The 25636-nt window shown below is 37.5% G+C and overlaps 2 protein-coding genes across 4 annotated transcripts; both read right to left on the bottom strand.

The window, feature by feature from the left end:
- Positions 1–1838: 1838 nt before the first annotated feature.
- Positions 1839–7174, bottom strand: fam174c (family with sequence similarity 174 member C). Its single transcript, XM_079596970.1, has 3 exons — positions 6531–7174; positions 3312–3440; positions 1839–3142 (listed from the first exon to the last, which is right to left on the bottom strand). The coding sequence occupies exons 1-3, from the start codon at positions 6806–6808 to the stop codon at positions 3139–3141; spliced, it is 411 nt and encodes a 136-aa protein (XP_079453096.1). The 5' UTR covers positions 6809–7174; the 3' UTR covers positions 1839–3138.
- A 167-nt stretch (positions 7175–7341) lies between these two features.
- Positions 7342–25557, bottom strand: ptbp1b (polypyrimidine tract binding protein 1b). 3 transcript variants are annotated; one of them, XM_079596967.1, is made up of 17 exons: positions 25518–25557; positions 24354–24486; positions 23776–23826; positions 22578–22608; positions 16617–16677; positions 16354–16526; positions 15588–15734; positions 14928–15083; positions 14648–14758; positions 14315–14495; positions 14149–14229; positions 13901–14046; positions 11303–11336; positions 10392–10484; positions 9987–10203; positions 9833–9910; positions 7342–9265 (listed from the first exon to the last, which is right to left on the bottom strand). In XM_079596967.1, exons 2-17 carry the CDS (start codon positions 24359–24361, stop codon positions 9133–9135), a joined length of 1701 nt encoding a protein of 566 aa, XP_079453093.1. In that variant the 5' UTR covers positions 24362–24486; positions 25518–25557; the 3' UTR covers positions 7342–9132. The 3 variants fall into 3 exon arrangements, with proteins under 3 accessions (XP_079453093.1, XP_079453094.1, XP_079453092.1); XM_079596968.1 differs by lacking the exon at positions 23776–23826; XM_079596966.1 differs by lacking the exon at positions 25518–25557 and having other exon boundaries at positions 14874–15083; positions 24354–24428.
- Positions 25558–25636: the final 79 nt, after the last annotated feature.

The following is a 25636-nucleotide window of genomic DNA, read 5'->3' on the forward strand; positions in this document are numbered from 1 at the left end:
CCTTGTTTCGGCAGCGACTTTCAGCATGTTTCCTGTAACGTCTGACGTGTTAATTTACTTGGCGTGAGAAACTCACATACCACGCGAAATCCGATCAGAGCGTTCAGACTGAAGCTGATGTCCTGATATGTGATTTGAATAGGATTTCAAACCACATACTGTAGCTTGAAGCGGATTTCATGTGCTTTTTTGGGCTGACAATCTGACCGTAGCCAGGATAAGAAGAATTGCAGTAAGGGCTAGAGAAGCTAGCTCGTTCGGATCTTTACCACATATTAACTTTAGTTTGTCAAAATTTCGCGCTCTTTCCTGCTAAAGTCCTTCTCTATGTGATTTTGCAGCTTCCACGTGTGTTTTTTTTTTTGTGGTTTATTAGTGTAACAATGGCTAAGTTTCCATCCACTTGTCAATTGAATTATCTGAAGTTCGGTAAAAAAAACTCATGCGAATAAAGCTGGTGAAAGTGTGTTTCCATCCAACGGCTTTAAAGTGAATAAAAACCTGTGCGTAATGACGTCACATTTTGTTTTGCGATCAAATTGGTATATCGAATTGATTTGAGACATTTTAAGGTGTTTAATTTCATTTTCGCACTGAATCGCACAACATTCAAGCCAACATTTGCGAACAAAGTTTTGCTAGACAAAATGCAATTAATTATTTATTCGGCAAATAACGTTTCCATCAGCGTTTATCGCATAAGCCGTATATCGATCAAGATAAAATCCGATGAGACCGAACGTATTTCATTTGAGTCAATATTCATGAAATTCAATCGAATTGTACTGTTTCCATAAGGCATTTTTCATCGATATCACTTAATTCGGATAAAAACGTGTGGATGGAAACATAGCTAATGTGTTCAGTAGTACATAAACAGTGCAATCCATGCTGTTGTTTACACCCGAGTGCCTCCATAATGGCCGCGCATCCGGGTTACCGCCCACAACGTGACGTCGGTAAAAACCCTCTATTAATATGAAGCATTTTCAAATTGTTTACTTACGGTTTGCGCTGTCAAAGCCATATAGTTGGCTGCTTCGTCTTTCAACAAAAGTCTATTTTCGAACTCTCCATTATACTGTGCCTCATTTACAAATCAGCACTGAAATGCTCCGAACAAACATATAATCCTCCGCACACGATCTGGGACGCCATTAAAATGAAACCTGAAAATTAAATGTTATGTTATTTTAAGGTCCATAAAATTAACATCCTAGAAGTAGCTGTTTTTGATCCTCTCTTAAAGACTTATTTTGATAGGCATGCCGCATTCAAGACATGGAAGTAAATGCCCACTGCTACGATTTAGTAACAGTTTTGCGTATTAAAATAATTTTGAACGTCCTTGCTATTATATGCGTGAAAAAGTAAAAAAAATTACAACCAGTGAAATTCAGCCATACATGTTTGAGCCAGAGTCTGATCCCGAATCACAAGACAACGAACCTACATCTCAAAAACTCGTCTGCAACAGTGTGGCGATGTATTGATTGATTTGACGGCACTGACACTATTGGATAAGAACTGAACTGGACGATGACATCACTGTTTTCTGCAGAACTGCCTTATGGATGAAATAAACTAATTTAATTGATGATCTTCACATCAGAACTGGCTTCAGCTGAACAATGACTGTTTTCTTTTGCTGTTCCTTCGTTTGCATCATTGAATCATTTTCCTGTTATCACTTTAAAACTATCTGTGCTATAGAAATAAAGGTGACCTGAAGATATTTTTAAGCTATTTAACTAACAGGATGTTTTTACAGTACAAAGACCTTTTTTTAAGCCAAAGTAAATACCTTAAGAATGACACAAAAAAAGAGAATAGAGAAATAGGAGAAAATATATAATAGAATTTAATTACAAAAAAGCTCAAAACACATCCAATCAAATGCACTTTCAAAAGGGCGATGAAGGCAAGGCACACTTCAGGAATCATTGGAATTATGTACATTAAATATTGATAGAGTAATATTTCATGCATTTAAATTTGACAGACAGAATTGACAAGTCAGTACATTTATAACCATGGCATTAATGGCCTCATTTACACCTCTTGAAACGTCAAGTTGGCCATTTGTGAATGTTGTGGTTGGATCCATATACCTCAAGATGGCTTGCTGTTTTGACAGCACAAACATTTGTCATCTTTACATAATTGCAAAACCACACCCATTGAAAAAAAAAACATGTTACTTTCACAAATCAACCTTAGTTTTAACATGCCCAATGACTTCGAACGCAGAACAAAACACATCTACGTTTGGACCATAAATGTTTAGTCTTTAAAAATACAACTCCTTTTTATTTATCAAACCAACCTTGTAATGGTACAAAGACAGTCAGCGTGTTGTCATGGCATAAAATATCATGACTGTCTGTTTTGCGGTTTTAGTTTCTGAACCCTAAACATTAAAGTGCATATTGTACATATGCTGGTATTTGGCATATTCATACACATGAAATCTATGAATTTATGAAATTTCAGAATTTACATCTGAAATTAATAGTCAGTATAAGGAGGAAAGAAAAATAAAGAAGGGAGGAAAGAAAGAAAGAAAGAAAGAAAGAAAGAAAGAAAGAAAGAAAGAAAGAATTTAAAAAAGCAAAACATCTATAATAATATGTTGGTACATCTAAAACAAAACAAAAAAAGCACATAGTCCAAAAACAATGTAATGGTCTCATAAATTAGCAAACAATTTTCAGGACTGTAAGTTTTTTTTTTTTTTTACAATATTAATTAACACACATTGACTCAAGAGATTCATACCCCCAAAAAATTATGCATAAGTAACTTTGGCCCAAAACAGTTTTATAGCAGAAAGAAAGAAAAGCAGATCATCTGCTAACTTACTATCCACACAAAAAAAAGAAAAAAAGAAAAAAAGTACGACCTTCCAATAAATTTCCAAAAAGATCTATTTGGTCATATCAGTCAGAAATGTAGCCATCTAGTTTAAAGCCACACCTTCCACTTCATTCTTGGAACAAAAGCATCCAAGTGTCGTGACTAGGTCCTCTCGTGGTTGTTGAAAACGACGACAAAATCATTCAACAACCATTTTGGCGGAGAGAATGGGATTGTCTTCATTACATTCTTTTTCTGGCAGTGTCACACATCCCCAGAGATTCATCTGTTAAAAGAAGCAGGGGAGAAAAGCTGTTAAAAAGCAGGTCAAACAAGATCATATCTGAGCTATAGATTTCCAACATCACAGTCCAAAGTCTTAAGTTGAGCAGAGACTGAGTGATGCTTGTGTCAATATTTGAGGGATCTGGGAGAATAATCTAGTGTTTGAATACCTTCTCAAAGATTTGGCTTCGTAAACAGTGTTATCGTCCTCATCGCTTTCCAGGTGGGCCATCTCCATTGTGTCGTCATGGTTTGGAAGGAGCCCGTATTTCTTCCTCTGAACACCTTTTCTTTTCAGACTTGAACAAGAGAACAAAGAAGAACCATTAACACTTGAAGGAACAGTTCAAACATATACATACATATATGTATATTAAAGGTACACAAATATAACTTTTTTGTTTAAAATTAGATAAGTTTTTTTTTTCAATTGCTAACAACTATTGTTCAATACTGAAGGCACATTATCAAAACTCTTCACGCAGTCTGCATTACCAACATGAATCTTGGCCAAACAGTTAATCTCACCTTCAAAACTCACTCAGACCAACAAAACAAGTCAAGTCAAGTCAAGTCACCTTTATTTATATAGCGCTTTTTACAATACAGATTGTATCAAAGCAGCTTCACAGTGATTACATGAAAATAATACAAAAAACAATTTCATCATCGTCCACCTTTAAGGCAGATCTATAATATTGTTGAATATTAAATGTCCCCAACTAAGCAAGCCAGAAGGTAAGGCAACAGCGGCAAGGAACCAAAACTCCATCAGTGACAGAATGGAGAAAAAAAACTTGGGAGAACCCAGGCTCAGTCGGGGGGCCAGTTCTCCTCTGGCCAATGAGTGAACAGTGTATGAAGTTCCGAATGAATCAGAGTATTTGTCCAGTTCCGGTTGGTTGAAGTCGGAGTGGAGAGGAGGAGAGACTGGTTGACACTTCATATATCTCTCAAAATAAGCTCGTTCCACCATAACACTGGCAACAATTCTCATTCAGAAAACATGCATTTCATTCATAACACACTGACCTGAAGAAAATAAACTCTAATAGGGAGCATTACATAAATGATGAACTTCTCTTTAAAGTTTGAATGATTATTTTTCAGATAAATATGAATTATATGATAAAAATCTTTTCATTTTACTTGACTGTATTACAGCAAAAAGAATGAATGAGAAATGCAGCAATTAGTTTTTTTTTCTATGTTTTTACATAGAGTAATTTACATGCAAAAAAAAAAGTTAAAACAACAGCCAAAAAAAACATCATTAACGTGTCCGGTATAATGGCGTATGTGCAGTATTGGCGACACAGTGGTGTCAGGAGGACTTTCTGTGTGGAGTTTGGATGTTCTCTCTGTGTTGACATTGGTTTCCTCTGGGTTTACCACACAAAGACATACATGTTGCTTTGGCTTTTGGCTTGCTTAGTTGGGGACATTTAATATTCAATATTATTGATCTGCCTTACTTCAGGTGGACGATGACTAAATCTTCTTCTAGAAACAAACTTCTTGTATTATTTTCATGTTATCACTGTGAAGCTGCTTTAGCCGCGTTTCCACCGCGGGAACTTTCCCCAGGAACTAGGAACTTTGGGGTGGTACTCTGTGTGTTTACACCGCAGGAACCAGGGTCTAAATGAAATTCCGGGTAAATATTTCCCCCTCCGAAAGTCCCTGCTGGCGACGTAGTACTTTTTCAAAGTTCAGGAACTTTCGGGGGTGGGACTTGTGCGCTGAACATGCTGATTGGATGACTCCACGCAGCATTCTATTTTAACCGGCATTTTTAAAAATCTATTGCGGTTCGTGGCTTCATGCAGTAAGAGTCGTCTGTCTGCAAATATGGAATTAATTTTTTTTTTTTTAAAAACACACCTGGACCGACGACGAGTTTCAGGCTTTATTAAGCGTATTTGTGTAACAGGAAATGTTCTGCGCGTTCGTCCCAGCCATCTCAAGTATGAATGCCAAAAGTGTTCATGGATTTTGGAAAATGTGGTCATTGAATGCATTTTGCGTAAAAGCAATGAAAATGATTCAGTTTGGTCTGCATACTTCGGTTTCACTGAATGTGTGAAGAATTTAAAAAAAAGTGAAACTGTAATGACTCAATACATCATCAATCCTTCTCTCAAAGCGTGTTTTTGCCTTACCCTTATTCAATATTATAAGCGTTTAGATTTTAGACCAAGTGGGATGGTTTTTACGGGAAATTGTGTACATACGTCACTTGCCCACCCATGCCTCCGTAAATGGAGAAAAGTTGCTCAGACTACTTTTGATGAAAAAGTCTCACTTGCGGCACCCTCCTCCCCCTTTCTACCGCTGCTCATGTGCGCATGTTATTATCGGAGCCAGCCAACTTTAACCGTGTATTTTCCGGAATCTCTGTGTGAAAGGGGCTCATCATAGAACATTGACATGTATGTCAAATTGCCGTTAAGCAGTTCGTGTTTCTCGCTCGTTCTCGCTTCTCACGAGACTTCCTATTTCCAACTTACCGGGAACGCTGGGGGGAGCGGGGAAAGTCACCATTTTCACCAGAACAGGTTATTTAACCATCCAAATGATTTCTAAATGGTTTTATTAAGTTGAAATAGTTGCCAAATTCCCTTTTAAGGAAGTACCACACCTATTAATGTGTAAAGCTGCAGTAACATCTTCAGGTAGTCAGCTTGAGATCCTTTCCATCTAAACTGGTAATATTTCTTAAGCCTAGTAGTGAATGTTTTATGAAATACATGGTACGATAATCTCTCTCTCTCTCTCTCTCTTTCTTTTGGTTATGAGAAAGAACCATATTCATCCACAGTCACGCAGAGCCAGAGCACAACCAAAACAATGTTCTTCTGCAAAATGCATTTTTTTTTTTTTTTGTAAATGCAAGAGGGCCAAAAAGTTACATAGTTACAAACAACACAATAAAAGCAGCCCACATAACTATTGTACTTCATTTAGCAGTTTTAGTGGACTTATCAGGGAATACTCCGACTTCGGTCTGTAAAGTACAGCAGCGACCGTGAGGTGGCGACTCACTTCCATGTAGATTTCAACAGCCTTTTCCACAAGATGCGTTTGGGTGGAATCTTCTTGTAAGCATATGTTACATCCTTAATACTTATCAAACATGCTTTTAATTTATGTAAAACTTTTTAGAACAGCAATATCATGTTAAAAAAATAAGTTAATTTGTTTTTGAGGAGCTTCTGCTCAATAAAATGCTATGAGTTTAACACAACGCAAAGTTTCTTACCAAGCATTTTTGCCATCACCGCTGCATTTCGAATCGCTATCTATCTGTCTAGTATTATAGTATGTAAACTTAACACTGTCTAGATGAGGGCATTTTAATACAAAACCTAATTTTCTAAATCACTTACCGGACCGCTCTCACTAAGAAATACAGAACTCCGATGGCCGTGATTCCGATAAGAACATACAGTGCCCGGTTAATCATCGCGCCGTCCAGATCGAAGCCCATTTTTTTGCTGCTTGTGTTGTTTTTATCAGACCCATTCGTACTGATACTGATGTTAGTAGTAGTATTCTTGAGTGCGGGTTGTTTAATGGTGACTGTACTGGGCTTCTGCCCAATGCTCGTGTCGTCGGCGTAAGAAACCGCCCACAAAAGCAGAGACAGAAGTAATAAATGTTTCATAGTAATTGAGTTCGTAGTCTTTAAAGGCAAGAGAAGATCCACACACAAATATGAAGTTCGCTTTAACGATTGAGTCCAGTTCCTCTTCCTGATTTAAGACGTGACGACACAGCACACGTAACATTAGTGTTACGGTAAATTGTGTCCTGAGGGGAATCAACAAGGAGACCAGGTTCCTTTGTGAGACCATTAACACGTTCGATTCACTGTTTCCAGAGGGTTCAAATCATTAATAATGTAGGCTAGTATTTTGATGGAGACTGTGATTATTGTGAGTATTTTTGTTGCCTGAAGAATCAAGCTCACGCAAATACGTCGACCCAGTTGGTTATCTACTCAATTTCATGAGTCTGTGCATAACGCAACGGCGAGGCGTTTCCGCAAGGGGTATTTGCATATGACTTAACTTTCACTCCAAGCTCTTGCGTGATGTATGTTTATGTGATGTTCTGTAATGAAGTCCCTCGTAAAAGACACAATAGCTGTTCTTTATATATTGACACACAAATGAACGTCATGTAGGCTACACAGACTGGAGTAAAGAAATATTTATTGAAGGCAAAAAGTACAACTAGGAATGCCATGAGGAACAAGATAAAGACTGAAAACAGTAATCCTGATTTTAACCATTTTATATTGAACTATATTTGTGCATGATGATGGTCCATAACTGTAATCAAAATATACACGTTTTCAGGAAATATAAAAACCCATAACTTTTAACATTGTGATACAAAAATAGTATTTACACCTCATCTGTCCACTATAAGAAAAAGCACTTTATCTAAGGCAGATGTTGTAAAATGAGGGTTTTTAATGTTGTGCAAGGATGCATAATCAGGTTGTATCCAGCCACTGTGAAAAATAAATGTTTTCAAAAATGCTAAAGCGATTCTTTTTCCTATCCAAGGAGCATTTGCATTTTTTAAAGCAGCGCCTTTTCTTTCTTTTTTTTTTAGATTGGTCCCACACAAATGGTAAAACATACAACACAGAATAAGAAAAAAACATACACAGAACCTAATGCAAAAAAAATAAAATAGGAAAGTAAAATAACTGAATAATGAAACATTACCGGGAACAATATAAACAAAGATGATGCTTTTAAAGATTCTCTTTACATTTTCTGGTCCGAGTGTTAAATTTAGGCCACCACCATCAAGCCTTTCGCTAAACATCTTTTGAAAGTTAACGCAGTTGAATGTCACCAGGATGGACTGCTATGAGTCAACCAAGACATTTTAAAAAGGCACTTGTCATTTCAAAGACCCAAACTTAAACTTTACAGAGGTCACTGAAGGCCGTTGCGTCTAATCTGAGCAGTGTGTGATGTGCACAATTCAGCAGATGTGCAGTTCACTTGAACTGTTTCTATCACAGATCACACAGTACTGTTCTTTACAAAGAAGAGGAAGTGTTAAGACACTCTGAGAGGCCATGTTTGTACATGCCGTTTGTCGTGAGGCTAAAGGGTGTCATGATGTCCCTCAGAAGGTACATGGAGGAAAGGCTTTGGTATCAAGCTGCAGTGTACACACAGGTACATGAATACATAAAATAAATGGGGCATTGAAGTAGAATATCATAAATAATCTACATCACACAATAACATGAAGCCGGACACTGAACATCTACGCAAAATACAGGACAAACAGTAAACGGACAGCGGTTAATGATCCGCTGACCACAGCCAACATGCAATGGCCCACAGTATAAAAACAATACAAATCTTGACAACACTATAGGATTTTAAACAAAAATGATTGCAAGGAGAAAAATGACTGTAAACATTCTATGTCTAAAATACAGTATAAATGCTAAAGCTAGAGAATGATGACTACAAACCTACTGGGAGATACATAATGCAGAGGCGCAGAGTTTAAGGCCTGTACCATCAGCCTGATGAAATTACCCATGTCTCATAGGAGCATCAATGCTTGGCCCCGAGGCCACGAAATGGACTGTAAACCACAGATTTGCAAACATTAGTTGCAGATGTTTGACTGAGGTTCTAGAGATCTGAAGGCACAAATGGAATCAAAGGCCTGAAGTGGTTCGTCTCTGCTTCTATAGAAATCATTTTTTTAAGCCTTAACTAGACTGATAACAAATAGATGGAGTGATACATAGTTAATTAACTTTTCAGGGGAAACTAATAATACATCGGTTCTAAAAATTGGACTAAAATAAAATAAAAAGAACATTTGTAAATATCCACTAAAATGCCTCAAATAAAATAATGGAATGATGGAAGTGAGCTTTGTGATTAAGACTCAAGGTTTACAATGACTGGCCACTCCCGCCCATTCTAGAGAAGATTTCTCTCAAATGGTGGACTTGGAGAAGGAAACCCTAAGATGGTGGTTTTCCCCAAGATCATGGTTGTGGAACTGGATAAGGCACTCGATTGCTTCCTCCACCGAACCCATCTGAATCAGAGCCATCTTGCGATCCTTCCTGAAAGTTGATGAATTTGTTAGTATTTCTTACGGATAAACCGACATAGAAGTTATGTGCTGAAGATAATCAATAATAATTACAGATTGTTGCTGCCAAAAACTGTATTTTAACTCAAAATACGCAGGTAGCAAATTAATTAAAACCATTCAAACGAATAATTCAAACTAAACTAAATAATAATAAAGTTGTATAGTGCATATAGGTAATCAGTGTGTTCCAACTTGCTGAAGTGTTCCAATTTTAAACAATAATAATAATCATAACCATGAAAAGGCATAATTTACAATGAGAAATGACAACCCAAGGTATCTAGAAATTATATTATTCAAAATAGAAACCATTTCAAAATAGAATGTCTGTATATATTCGTAAAAGTTATGGCTAATAACAAGCTTATATTTTAATACAGAAGTAATACAATAATTGAATATTAAAGTAATAAGCAAATTTTATAAGCGAAGCAAACATTCTGTAACACACTAAATTTATCGGTTGTAATTCCATTAGCAGTGTCAATCAATTTTAATTGATAGGCTACTGCATGTCACGCCTGCACAGACTTACTGAAAGAACTTGAAGTTCTTGACGAGACCACCGCTGCTACCAAAGAGCATCTTGAGGTCATCTTCAACAACGGCGGGTCTAAAACACAGAAACAAAGTTACAGATGAGATCTGGTTTTTAAATTCATAGAAAAACAAGAAGCTGATGAACTCACGGGATGTTAGACAGGTGCAGGGTAGATGAGGGAGGAAAGATGTTGGAGTAGTTTTTGGAGCCTGGCTTTTTGAAGCGATGGAGAGGAGAGTTGCTGTAGTCTTTGGTGAGACCCTGGTCTTCATGTCCCTCCCGTGGCATCTGGACAGTCGTGTGTTTGGACAGTGTTATGCGCAGGGGCCTGCCGTATAACTTCTGCCCGCTAAGATGGCTCATTGCTGGAATAGAAAAGTGTACATGAATGTATATACTAAAATTGAAAACTAATGAAATATACAGAGGATGTATCATTCTGCCCCTAGTTGGCCATGACGTGAATCAGTATACTGCAAAAAAATATTTTTTAACCATGTGAATATATATTAGTCTACTCTAAGCAAATACCCATAATATTAAGAGAGTTTACCAAGCTGAGCCTGTGTCCCATCAGACATCTGTATGAGAGCGTTCTCCTTTTTGTTGAACATGATTTTTACTCTCATTACATCCCCATATACACCTACAAAAAGACAGGATCATGTCAGATACAAATATGCAATTAGTCATGATCAGACACACCTCATCAAAACCAGTCTGAGCTATAAAACAACTTCAGTTCACAATCAAGATACTCCAATATATCACACAATCACATGCTTTTCAGGGTTCAAATTCTTTTATATAAAAATGACTAGCGTGTAATAGCAATTTTATCAGGACTTTGAGTGAAAAAGGACAAAGTAACTTGTTTTAAAAGGAATTCTTAGTTAAGAAAAAAATGACTTAAGAGTAGAGTAGTGGATCTGCAAATCTTAGGAAAACTGCTCTTAAGAAAACACTTAAGAAAGTGTTTAAGTTGTTTTACGATCTCATGAGGAACAGATTAAACGGATTGATTGAGATAAGAATCGTTCAAGACTTGAAAGATAAAAGTTTTGAGGGGGATGAAAATGCTTTCTAACCCAAAAAAGAATGAACATATAAAACAGCAGGAGTCTTGACTATTAAACCAAGTATTTTAAACAGCTTTTATCCAAAGACATGCAATAAAAAAGGTGGAACAGTTTTCAAAAGCATGCAACATTTTTACAAGAAGCCAATTTGCTTTGTTCCGTCATAAAAAGCGGCAGCCTCCCGTCTTGCATTCAAAGGAAGTGCTGTCGTTTCGGGAAAGCTGCAGCTTTTCATGACGAGTCTCATCTCACCACACCAAATACTGCAGAAAACAAGCGAGGCACTCAAAGAATTGGGCCTCACAGATGCCTTGTGAGGAAATAAAACCAAATTAAAGGAACAGAATAAATGAGTGACAAAAAAAGATGCTAAAGGATGACATACCGAAGAGAATAAAGAGGCAGTGGGGCGTAACTCTCTTTAAAGGACAGCAGAGGGGGGCAGCGGAGGAGGAAGAGACAGGTAAAGATCGGAGGCAGAGTGGAGGTTCAACATATCCGAGGCAGCGAGGCAGTTCCACGGGAAATGGCGAAAAACGATGGTTGGATCATGAAGATGGTTAATGGATTGGGAGCAGAGAGAGGGGTGGGAGTGGGGGGGGGGGATAGAAGAGAGAGAAATGTTTGTGTGTTTGAAGTCATGTTGGTGTGTGTGATTGTGGGATGATGTGGAATTGTTCGTACAGATCAGATGAGTAGAGAGACATATGGTGCGTGCAGCCAGATGGCAAAGGAGAACAAGGTTTCAAAAACAAAAAAAGAGCAAAGGATGAGGGGAACGGGGAGGGAGAGAAATAGGAGAAAAAAGGAGGTAAAAAAAACAAGGTCAGTATACATAAAGAAATACAAAATGTAGTGCTAAATTTAACAAAGAAACTTCACCAGCAAAACAAGCTAATCATTAGCAATTAGTTACTGTAGTAAACAATGTGCTTTTTTTCCTTCAATATGATACATGTGTAAATGCACTTTCCAATGGTCTGTTTTACAAAACAGTACAAACGAATGAATAAATAAAACCAACTTCTGAACAGACCAACAGAAAATATGATTTCACAATTTTACTGTTGTATAATATTTGGAGGAGATGAGTGGAATATGAAATAAAGCAGCAACATATTCAAATGGAAGCAACAAGAAGAATGAAGCTCAACTGAATGGAATTTAACAACACAAAACCTGAGGATGTTAGAGGAAGAAATGACAACGCATTGTAGAAGGGGTGAGGAGGACACGAGCGAATAAAGAGCCGGAGCTTCGGTTAATGGAAACTCTAAACAACAGGCTTTGTGCCATGTACACTGCAATTACTGAGCGACAATAGATCATAAGCGCACTAAAATTAAAGAAATATTCAGCAGTTTAGCAGTAGTAACAACACCAGTTTACAATATCCATTGTACCGTTAATTTAATTCAGTTACTACAGTTAAAAGGTTACGTGCCATTGTTTTAATTGAAATGATCGATATGTATACCAATATTTGTATTAGAAAATATATGGGGCGTGACCATTCACTTAGCTGACGTGATGAGACGATACATGATATTGCGTTAGCGAGAACGATATTATCACGCTGTTTTTAAGAAATCTTCAATGATGAAATGTATGACTGGAAAATTTGTTTTTCGTTCACCAAAATACAAAAACTAAGTGCATTTTGAAATCATCTGCTTTTAATGAAAAACATTACCTAACAAGTTAGCGTTTTTATATCTAAAGTCTCCCTGTACATTCTTACAATGCAAACATCCTAAACATTTAAATGGTTATTTGTTTTAAGTCAGGAATTTCCTCTGATTTTGCTCTATTTTGATCGCACAGTGTTTATCCGAACTTTCCAAAATCGTTCAACTCTTATCTGAATACAGATTTATGCTTGGAATGCACATACAACTTATTTACTGTGGTTATGTAATTATATTGTGTTAGGCTATATAATATTGTTTTTATTCACACAACTAGTTTTATTCATACAACAGTTTTCATGAACAATGCATTTTGAAACCGTAAATATAAAAATTATTTAAGCATTTGTTAAATTAATAATTAGCTCAACATTATACAAATAACACTTGATTCATATGCAAACTGTCATGCTTGTAAAAAGCATTTCTAAGCATTTACTGTTGCCCGAGCAAGATGATGCATGGTAAAGCTTGAATTTTAATACAACAGTGTAATCTCATAATAGGGTCATGCATGTATTGTAATATTTATAGTATATTCCAAATCAATTTCTGCTAATAATCCCAGATAAATGTTCATGCTTAATATTTCCTGCAAAATTACGTACATAAAGAAATGTATTTTGTGTTAGGTCAGTTCCTTGTGTCGACAGTGCGCAGTAGACACACCCATCTTAATGATTTCTATATATCGCTTATCCTACCCGAAAATACCATAAACATTACAGATAACGTCTAAAGTAACAATTCATTTACATACATATATCCTGAAAACTAATCCTTCACCGCCTGCTGGCAGTTTAGAACATAATGAGCAATCCAGTCAATTATACAGACCAGTGGTTTTATACAGGACCAGGTTTTTGCTGTAGTGCCATTACCATTGTTTTGATTTAAATTATGATTATTTATTCTATTATATATTACATTAAATGATTATTTTTTAATTACTTTGTTTAAAAAGAATGTTCCACTAAGCTATTGATGGGGTGTCATTGTGATTGCTTAATTTAAGTGATTCATATTTATACATTACAATATAACTTAAATAACAACTTAAATGTAAAAAAATAAAGTGTTCTCCTGTTTTTGGAGTAAAATTTTAGCATTGTGACAGCTTTACAAATAATGCATTTCTCATTCATTATAAAATTATGAGAGAAAATAAAATTTAAGGATCATTAGGAACAGTAGGCTATGGCACAATAAAAAGTCCCTGAGCTTGCTCGAAGACCTAACGTTTAAATAGACATTTTGAGCACTTCCAGGTCCATGAGAGACTACAAACTACTAACCTCTGGGTTCAGGTTGCTGACCAGCATGACGCAGTGGGTTCCGGGGAGGGAGGGAAAGCCCATTCTGCTAGCAGCCGCAGCCGCCGCTGCTGCCCCAGGCATGGCCAGTGAGGCCAGGGCTCCATGAACCCCAGGTATTGTCAACCCTGATCAAGACAGTCTCAATTTACGTGACAAATCACAAGACATAATCATTCGGAAAATATAAAATGGAGAAGGTGTTAGACTCAAGCTGCGTGCCGTCGTACCTGCAGCCTGCTGGATAGCAAAATGCGGAGGGAAGGCGTGTGCTCCCGCATATGGTGAGGCAGAGATGATCCCGGGAGTAGCTGCAAAATACGAGGACTTTTAGAAATTTCTAGAAGAGGCAGAATGGGACTGTGGTTAAGAAAAGTGTGCGCTGGGGATTTGTACCGAAAGCAGCCATATGATGATGATGATGTTCAAGAGAAGGCTGGCTGTCCCCTGTGGGCAGGTCTGGACGAGTGTAGTCACGGCTCTTGTCGTTATTGTATTTGACGTTTAAGCTGGTAAGTTTGGAAAAGCTAATGCGCAGGGTGCAGCAGCCATTGTAGATGTTCTGGCCATCTAGAGCCTGAGGAAAGAGAGATGCGTTTCAAAACTATGCCACAAACATCATGCCAAAAAATTTAAAGTTTCACATTCTTTCACAGTATGCGAGCTGGCATAAAACCAAGTTTTAATATTTGTCATTACATAAGATGGCTGATAGATGGCACCACTCACCAGCTTGGCATGTTGTGCTGTCAGGCCATCAGCAAACTGGAGTAGAGCTTGAAACTGATTGTTTTTGGTGAATGTGATCACTTTCAGCACTGTGCCAAACTTGGAGAAGATCTGTTTCGGAACCGAAGATATTTTAGTATCAAACAATCAAAACTGCCAACAGTTCATTCAGAAAGGATTGAGTCAGAAAGTCATTTCAGAGTACTAGACTACAGGAAGTGTATACCTGGTGCAGGACATCTAAGGTCACGGTGTAGAATAGACTAGAGGAAGTGTATACCTGGTGCAGGACATCTAAGGTCACAGGGTAGAATAGGTTTTCAACGATGACTCTCAGGACAGGGCTGGGGCCAGTCATACCGGATGGGTCAACAGCACCTAGAGTCATGCTACCTGTCTGGACAGCATTTACTGCCTGCAGTGCTGCCTGTGCCCTCTGTAGACACCAAACAATGGCAAAGATTAAATTAGATTTCAATTAGGTTCAAAACAAAAGAAAACGGAAAAGAAAAACGCTGTTTATCCATGTGCACGCACGAGTCAATTTGTAGATGGCTTATTCTGAACAAAATCGAGTATGGAGTAAACAGTGTTAGTTGTTCAAACAGAAAAAGCAAAACAAATTAAGCTATCCTCCAAATGAGCGCTGATGGGCTGCAGCTGTGGAATTCACTGCTAAAGCCCTTTAGCAGCATATAAAATGTGTTTAGAGAAGAGAAACGGGATTTGTGGAAAATGCAGGGGAAAAAACAAGATGCGTAGAAGACAGCAAACCAGGCCCTCTGCTTGTATCAATCATCATGCACACAGCAGCTGCAAATAACTCTTCATTATAAAATGTATAAATTTTCAAATGATCAACTATGTAGAAGTAGAATGAAGCGTCGCAAAGCCCGCGGACGTTATGGGATGACACCAAAAGAGAATTTAAAGCACATACCACTTGGTTTGGTGAGTTGTCTGTTTTCAGCTCTTTGTGGTTGGAGTATTGCATGAAGATGGGATGATTTCTGATGACGGGTGTTACGGAGGAGTAGTAAGTAACCATCGTCTGTGCTGCTTCTTCGGTATTCATTTCCAAGAAAGCCTGCACAAAAAAAAATGCAGATCATGCATTTTCCATTAAGCCCAAAAAATGCTCTACGCAAGCACATGAACAAAAACTTCCAGTTAAACAAGCTAAATTTCACATACATTACTTTACAAAAGTTTGAGAGCGACAAGGATCTTTTGATCAAAAATATACTAAAACAGTAATATTGTGAAATATTAGATTTAATATTTTTGTAGAAGCAGATACTTTTTTCAGCATTCTTTGATAAATAGAAAGTTACTTGAAATAGAAATCTTTGGTAATACTATATATGCCTTTGTCACTTTTTTTACTGTAATTACATCCTTGCTGAATTATATTATATTTAATTAATTTCTTTCAAGATTCTCAACAATACACTCACAAACAATTTCTAGCCAAATAAATAATTAAGTCTGTTAACGTTGCTAAGCTGAATGCTTATATGCTATACACAAACAAATCTAGAACACACTAATATTGGTGACGGTACAAATACTTGTTTAAGAAGAGCTTATTAACTGCATAAATGAAAAATCCAGATATTTTTTAGGTGACGAGCTTTGGTTAAGGCAACCTTTTCTCCTACTCTGAGCTAATGCTAAGAATGTCATAACAGGAGAGGCAATTGTACCTGGTTCTTTCCCTTTAGCATGAGCAGATTGGTGACTTTGCCAAACGGAAGGCCGAGGGAGATGACCTCTGCTTCGTTGATGTCATTGGGCAGCTTCCGGACATGTATAACTCTGGACGGGGCGGCTGGACTTCGGATTTCACCTTTGAACTTCTTGCTATCGTTGCCGTTGGCTACATTGAGAGCAGATGATCAGGAAGGTTTGCTGGGACAAAACTAAACACATCTGAGAAAGAAATAAGTATAGAGCATAAAAGTACTACCTGCTGAGCTCATGATATAAGGCCCACTGGTAACACAGGAGAACAGCTCGTCAGATCCTCTCTGAAAGAAAAGAAAATCAAACCGTGTAATTTTGTTTAGACAGTTTAGGTCAGTTCTGAGGTCTACAAACTTATAAACAGAACATTTGAAGTAAAGAGGAAGAACATAATGATAGATGAATCCAACCTTTAGCCTGAATGGCGACAACCAGTAGGCCCAGTAAAGGAAACAATGATAGCTGGATGTCCAAAGAAGGACAAGTTTACATCAGAAACTCTGAACGCAGGAAATGGGCAATGCTACATTCAGCCTTCCCGTGCGCACAGCAGAGCCTTAAGGGCGGGTGGGGTCAGAGATCAACCACAAGACATCCCCCACTACAAAACTATGACGGAAGATCTCTGTCGACCATGGGGAGAGGGGTGGTTTTACATTTCCAGGTCGTCGACCAAAAGGAACGTGTCCAGACTGAATTTTGCATTTGCTCTTTCACACTTTTCTTTGTTAAAGAAGGACGGAACATGTCTAAAACCTCTTAACCTCTGCGCTTGGTATCAAACACCCAATTTACAACACAGCTTAAGCCAAGATTACACATGACTTAAGACATGTGATTAACATAAGCAATAAATCACAGTTCTGCAAAGAACTGTCTTTGTCCCGTTTAATTTGGACAATTGAAAGCAAATGTTTGTTCTGGTTGTCCATTATCCGAGTGCAGACAGATTTGAGACAAAGAAAGTAACAGTAGTTGGATGAATTAAATTATATTCTGATTGTCCAATCACAGCGTATGACTAAAGAAAGAGTGAAATAAGTGTATTCAGCAGAAACTACTAAGCCCAGGCAACCGCACAGGCCTGCCCACCACATATTAAAATTCCACAGTCAAACGACTCAATGAGAACCACATGTAACCCAGAGGGGGGTGGCTACACAACATACATCTGCTACGACACACTAAGCTAAAAAAAACAAATGGTTACTGAAAAACACGCTAATCTTTACGCTTTTACAGAAACCATCTTTATAGCTCAACTCAGTTGCTTGTTACCCTAAACTGTGCCGTTTTCTAGCAAAACGACCAATGAACTGACAACAAGCTTGCAACATTTTTAACAATAAAGCACTAACAACTGCTTGCGTTAATTAATTCATTAAAGGATTATTAAACTGTCCTTTTAGAAGTAAAACTACTATTTAGTCAAATTCACTTCTAGTTTTGGGTTATGGACACATGGCCTAGTGTTTATGGAGTTTGCTTTGCTCCACGTAGCCGGTACGTTGTGAATGTCTAATATTAAATCTGCATTATATACCCTGTTTTTATATTTACCGTAGTTTACCTTTGTCGTCATCCAACACTTTCTTAAAATTGATCTCAAAAACAGTAATAGCACAGTTAAACGTAACCTTTAAAAAAAAAACTCTATACAAATATCCTTATGTCAAACTGTACATTGTTATAAAAAATATAAAATTGAATTTTTATGGACGCCCCCAACATGACATGCATGGAAAAAAAACAAGACATCAAGGCCACAAATTAATGTTCCCACAACTTCCCTCACGTACTGTACAATATGGACTTGATTTAACTAATATGAGGGAAGTTATGGGAACATTCATTTACTATATTTGAACTTTCTTTGGTTTCTGTTACATAGCAACGCCGTCAATTGTTTAACTTGAGTTGAACCCAGAACATTCCTTCAAAGCTTCTAGAGGTGTCAGACACCACTATCTCTGTGCATTCAATGAAGTTAATTAAGCGTGACAAACACAAACATTCGATGTGTTAACTTTTTGTTGGGTGTGGCATGATGGGATACTTGCTTAAATAGATTAGGGGGTGTGAATGACAGGGGGAGGGGCGAAGACTGCAACAATTCACAAGAACAAAAAACGGGGCCGTTACCACGGCTCCGATTGTAATGCGCTCACCATGGAAACCTTGTGCTGCAGGTAACTGAAACCCAACCCAGAACTGAATACACAAGACCCATTATCTCCATACGCCCAGGTGTGCCTTCTAACTTGAGCCATTTATTACACTAACCATACAGGTTATGAGCACAGTTCCAGATCTTTTTACATTGGATCGTGCAATAGTAGCAACGGCCGATCATAAATTGTCCCTGTGGAGAGTCTATATACGTGGCACTGCACTTTTTGGACAGATAAATACCTGGTTGTGCACCCTGACACCACAAAAACAACATCACAATTTCAGCGAGTTAAAACATGCTGAGAGTATTGTGGATTGTCAGCTCACTGTAATCAGCACCTGTGACCCACAAGCTTTCGACTTGCATTCTTTACGAGATACCGAGAAGAAGAAAGAGAGACTGATAGCATCAAGCGAACCCCCATGTGACCCATTAGCACCTCCCCCAGCCATCTTCCCTCTGATCAGCCCTGCTGAACAAACACAAGAGCTACATGTGTGTGCTGAGTGATGAGGCAAACATATTTGCATTTGATGAATAGACCGCATTCATCTCATCATATCAACAGCCAAAACCAATCTCTGAGGAATGTCTCTGAAATGGGTTCAATCATTAGGCTGAGGAAGAAACCTCCATAAAATGCTTAGCACCTGTGTTCGCAAAGACAAATACAGTCATCTGAAGACCATCTAAACAACCAGAACATCCAACGATCAATTTAAAATCATTAAATTGCAATTTATCATCTACTTTTCTAAATGAATGTCTTTGACCTTATTGTGCATGAATTTTCAATGCATTTTAAATAAAGAAAACCTATTTTGTGCTGATAACTAAGGTTTTGTGGGTATAGAAAAATAAATTCAAACAATAATATGGCCCAGTTTCATGATAAACATCAAGTTTATACCTACATAATTCCCTACTGCATAATTGGTTTCTTATATTATAATAATATCTTGCGACTGCAGTTTAATTTAGCCCAAAAGACAAGACTGAGTAGCTTGTTCCCAGTTAACATTGACCCCAGTTTACGGCTTCTATGTTCTTATTTTTTAGTGAATGATTGGTGTATGCTATTCCACCATTTTAATAGCTTACAATTACATTAAAATGTAAAAGTAACATGCTATTCCTCTAAAACGACTTTCCTTGTCTGATGACATCACTTAGACCACATTAATGCTAACCAATAGCCAAATAGCCATTTAGAATGTCTTGTTTCAAGCAAACTTGCATTCAACCTAGCTCAATTTGTCATCTAATTTTAAATTAAATTAGTTTCCAATTAATAAAATTGAGCCCTATCCTACATTTTTTTCCGATATGCCGTTTCACTCAGAAATGTCACATTACAAAAGTAAAACTGCTTTCGAATGAGGTTTCACATTGGATTTAAAGTCCCCCTGTGGTTGTGTTGTTTATATGTCTATGTGGTGTTTTTAATATGCTTTAAAGGGGTGGTTGAATATGATTTAACTTTTTTTACTTTAGTTAGTGTGTAATGTTGCTGTTTAAAGGGGTCATGACATGAGAAACCAAATTTGCCTTGATCTTTTAGTATATAAGAGGTCTTTGTACCATTAAAACGTCCTGCAAGTTTCATAGCTTAAGACCTCCTCCCCATTATAAACGAATCATTCATTTAATCAAGCTCTAAATACAGCTCGTTCTGGATCCATGGTAAGAAGTGACGTCACGGTAAGAAGTGACGTCACGGTACGAAGTGACGTACCAGCGTTTGCATATGACCGCCTCCAGCGCAAGACAACTACGCTCATTTCGTATCGCCGCGCGCCTCACAAGTGTTCAGTCGCCGGACAGTGTCTGTGTACAGGGAAATTACGATGCCACGCAGATGTGCTGGTCCTGGCTGTGGACAAACAACATCTTTGAATACGCTGCGAAAGATCCAGTCGTCAGGGGAAAATGGATGCACTTTATTTTTTGCGGACGTCTCAGTCACGGCAGTGTTAGTTTAAGCGTTTGTTCTATACATTTGAAGGATGACTGTTTTGAGAACAAATCCCAAAATGATGCTGGCTTTGCCAGAAAACTGTTGCTCAAAGATAAGTCCTTGCCGACTATTCTGGGCTCAACAACGACGACACAAACTGTAAGTAATGTGTTTAAAACTTTAAACTACTTTTTAAATACGCTGAATCCGCACAGGTTCTGGCTGGGGGCGTTAATAATTGATGCATAGGCACTGACGTTAGCCAATCATAACAGTGGGCGTTAACACTGAACTCTTAAAGGGGAAACACCCCCAAAACAGACTGTGTGAATCAGAGGATGAGAAACAGGGGGGAAAAGGTCATAAATCACTACATTTAATATAAAAAAAACTATAGTAATACTATATTTGCACCTAAGGGAACATAATAATAAAATAAAAAAAACCATGTCATGACCCCTTTAAGCATAAACAAAATCTGCAAAATTACAAAGTTCAAAGCAAAGGGAGATGGGACATCAAAAACTTATTTCACATCTTGTGAAAGGGGCATTATTCCACAAACCATGTGCAAATTCACAAGTCAACACCATTGATAGTATTTTCTCTTTAAAACTGCAGTGAACAAAAGACAGTCTCAAAAACGCGGTTTGAAACCGCTGTTGTTTCTGACCAAAAACGACAACGTGCGATGATCCACGAGTGAGGCTACGTTTACACGTGGACGGCTTTTTTCATAAACGGACATTTCACCCCTCTCCGTTTTCAAAAATAACATTGTGCACACCTGTCAGTTTTCAGAAAAGTGTTATGCTGTCTAGAGCATGCCAAACCTGTAGGTGGCAGTGTAAAGAGAAGCTCAAGCAGCCAATCAGAATCCCGAGAATAGTCACATACGGTGACGTCGGCTGCCTAAAACTCTGTTTTTCTCAGTTTACATGCAAACTACGTTTTTCAAAATCTCCACTCTGGCCGGAGTTTTTAGAAATAATTTGTTTCAGAGAAGAATTCTCCATTTGCGTGTAAACGAAGGGCACAAACGAAGGGAAATGTCTCCGTTTTTCAAAATAGCCATGTACGTGTGAAAGGGGCATGAATCTCTGAGCTGGTCTGAGTGGAGGCGGGGCTAATTTGCATATTCATAGGATCACTTACACTAAATGAGGCAAGGGTATACTGTTATATTCAAGCTATTTTAAGGCATGAAGTTTTTTTTCCCCAAGGAATAAACGTTTAAATAAACGAATAAAAAAAGAGTTTTAATGGATAAAAATTGACTAAGGGGGACTTAAACATTTAGGCTAATTGATCTGAACCTGAGACATAATGCCCTTACAATTATTTTAACTCCAAAACTAAGAAACATCTCATATAATTTCAGAACCAACTTTTTCAATTAGCAAAAAAACTCTTAAAACAGTGCCTGTCCCTTTATCACATATAATCCCAAGATAAATACAGTGCCGGTAGGTTTCATGCAACATAAGTTACTGCATGACCTGAAGCGTGTAAGTAACTAACCTAAATGAACCTCATGAATCAGCCTTTGTTCCACATCCTGTAGGTCCCTCCTCACTAGCCACATACCACAGGAAATAATCTTTAATGAGAGAATGAGCGGGAGTGTTCATGTCGTGGCCTCATAAAGGCTGATCCAGGCAGCAAGTTTGGGATTTCCTAACTAGGCATTTCACAATAATCAAATATTATGACATATCCTGCATTCATTTTTTAAAGTTAAATGATAACTCTGATTTCATAAAAAGTTGAGAAAGCACAACGTGGAATGGCAGAATGCCACAGTGCTTGTTCTAACAAATCCTTTTTTTTGTTTTTTTTTTGCTTTGAAATGATTCACCTTGTTGCCAGAATGAATCATATCTAGACAGTGATAGCACAAGGTGTGGAAGTCACAAAGGCCATGTGAGAGTCATTGCACACAGACAGTTAAAGGATGATTAAGTGAAAAAATCTGCTCTTATTGAACCAATTCAAGCTGTATAGCACGTGTCGTCTACCAAAGTGACCCGAAGGACCAAATATAAAATTCTTACCTTTGTGCCAACTGCAATATCGTGAACAACGCTGTAAAAGAAAAGAGAAATGAAAGGAAAAAAATCAGAGCAGGAAAACAGAAACAAAATACATGAAAGGAGAACAGAGGAACCATTCTGACCCCATGCATTGGTCTAAAGTCCCAATGAAACAAAAGGTAAAGAAAAAAATGCTTCATGCACAGGACAGTTTGTCTAATGTGTAATTTTCAGAATATAATCCATTTCTGCAAGCCAAAAGGTGAAATTAAAATCAACCAAAATAAGACATGCGATACATATTTAAGTGGGTCTAATGAGTCTAATATCTAATTTGGTTCATGTTGGTCAGATGTTTTTCCCATTAAAGGAATAAGCAGATTGTGAATAGACTACGTAATTTAGGTCCTTCCCACATATCTCCCTTAGAGCAAGAAATATGAGTGGTATTTTGGGTCAGTCTATGGTTGAAGATTAACCCCCACATCCTGTTTCACATGAACTCATAGTAAACGCAATACCAGAATCTCCCCTTTGGATCAGGTCTTCAAAAAGTCCTCATATCTACAAAGCACAGCTTTAAGGCTTTTATGTTTGAAACAATGAATTGAAAAAGAAACTGTGCCAAACAAATACGGATACATCTTCCCCAAGAGGGAAAAACCTTTATGCAAATGAGAGCTCAAACAAGGGGGCCCTGAGTACTGGGGTCCTTCTTTCACAATACCTGGGGTGTGGTTTTAGTTTCTGTGTATCATCTTACATGGTGCATGTGCAGTGTGTCTGTCTGGTTCATCCAGGTCTATCAGACTCATTTACCATAGAAACCACAATATCTGCCACATTACAGTAGTTACAACCGTAATTGTTACCGCTATGTGGTATTAACAACCACTAGGTTACTATTCAAAAAAACCTTTTTAACCCCAAATTTGCAACATAACAGTCTAAATACAGTTTAAAACTCAGATTGTTGCACTGTTCAAGCTATAAACAAAAATAATAATAAAAAGCAATAGTCATTGATGGTCACCTGCAGAAATGGCAAAGTAACTACTTTTTTTGTGTGTGTGGAATCTATGGCAACTATGGAGCATTTTGTAAGAAAAACACTATAGCATACTGATATTTCTCTAATAAAACTACTAAATAAAAATGCAATCTGTGGGAGGTAAAAAAAAAAACACATTCTGAGCTATAATATTTCAGATAGACTTACTCTAATTCTGCGTAACTTGATCCCATAGGATACAATTCAGTCTCTAGGCGGCTGCACAGGGAAAAATATGTCAATGCCATCACACAAACTAACTAATTAAGTTACTCTTACTCACTTTACTAATCATTTTCTGGTTAGAAAGAATATCACAACTTGCAATGCCTGCTTTCCCCATTAATGCGTTTTAAAGAATGTTATTGTTTACTTTTTACTTCAACTTTTACAACTGCATACGATGCAACAAGTCTTCTCGGTAGAAATATAATTGTTTTTGCAGAAAACAAAACTCAATTAGGCTGCAAAACACGAACAATGATAGTTTATAAAAAATAAAACAAGCAAACCAGGGGGGAAAGCTAAATGTGCCAAACAAAACAGCGAGCATCATGCAGAAGCCTGACGCACGGAAATCTACGGGTTTGTTTCATCGTAACTGGTGATTATAAGAGTGCTCGCTTTGTCCAAACAAATATATAAGGCTACATTACAGTTGATAAACGCACGGCTTTACTAGTGCAATGTTTATCACCAGGCAAGTCCAACTTATTTTCCATTCATAACAACGTAGCATCACTTACCCGTCCATTGCATACAGAGGAACAGCAGCTCTGATCCGCAACTTTGTTGCTTGGCTGAGTTTTCTTAAAGCGCTACAAAATGGCGGAGTCCGTTGAGTGAAGCCTCAGCGATGAGCGTAGTGATTGGCCAACCCTACAAAATAGTGGGGGTATAAGACACGAGGAGGATTGTGATTGGATAAGACGAGTTGAAAGCAAAGGGCGGTTACAGTTGAGGAGGGAGAAATTGCGTGTCGTGCATCCTAGTATTGTTCTGCGTGTTTGAAGAATGGAGTAGTCACTAATGGAATAAGTTTTACTTTGTTAAATAAACGGATTAACCTGTTATTTTGCCAGTGTAATAGTAACTTCACTAGATACAATAGATTAATTATGTCTTTAATGATATAGTTAACAATTATTTTAAAATTACAATACACGTGATCACTCTTGTCCACAGTTTTTAATAAGTCTAAACAGCCAATGGAAGACTAGACACAACAACAGCAGACTGAAAGCTAATATAACCGGTTACATGAATATTTAAGTTTGCAGTGGTAGCAGAAGTCCATTATGTCTGATTAGGGATTTGATTACTGTCTCCACAAAATACTATATATATATATATATATATATATATATATATATATATATATGCTATATCATGTTTAATGTAAATTAAATCAATAAAGATTCCAGCATCACAGATACTGGCCAAAGTAGGACTATGATGAAGGATCTAGTCTCTTTTAGATAAAATACTGTAACTGGCCTTTGATCAGTCACACAGTCTTATTGAACAGAATCTTATTTAGTTGGATTGCTGTCAGTTAGATTTAAGCGCATCAGATATCAAAGGCTCCATGATCTCATTGATGTCACAGAGCCTTTGCAGTGAGTCTTTTGCGACCACCTGGCTGAGGAGTCTTTCCTGTCATTTCCCTCTTTTCACAGACCAACATTAAAACAAGCAAATGAAAATATCTTGTATAACCATCTTGTATTCAAGGAAATGTAAAAGCCCTACACTAAAGTTCATAGAAATATTGGTGATTTCACATGTCTGATCTAAAATAACAGTTTCAATTTGAACCTGCAAAATGGTTTACAAGCTTTAAATGTCTTGTCCAGAAGGACTATGGGACAAGGAGAGCTTTGGCATCAAGTATCATCATCAATAATTACCTGTTTGTCACACTCAGGAAATTACTTTTCCCCCTGTGCCGTAGGAGACGCACCTGCTTAAAGCTAAATAATAGATGGGGGGTGGGGGCTGCAACAGAAACTGAGACTTATTGTCTCCA

This window comes from Phoxinus phoxinus (genome assembly GCF_949152265.1).
Source record: "Phoxinus phoxinus genome assembly, chromosome: 22".
NCBI lineage: Eukaryota > Metazoa > Chordata > Actinopteri > Cypriniformes > Leuciscidae > Phoxinus > Phoxinus phoxinus.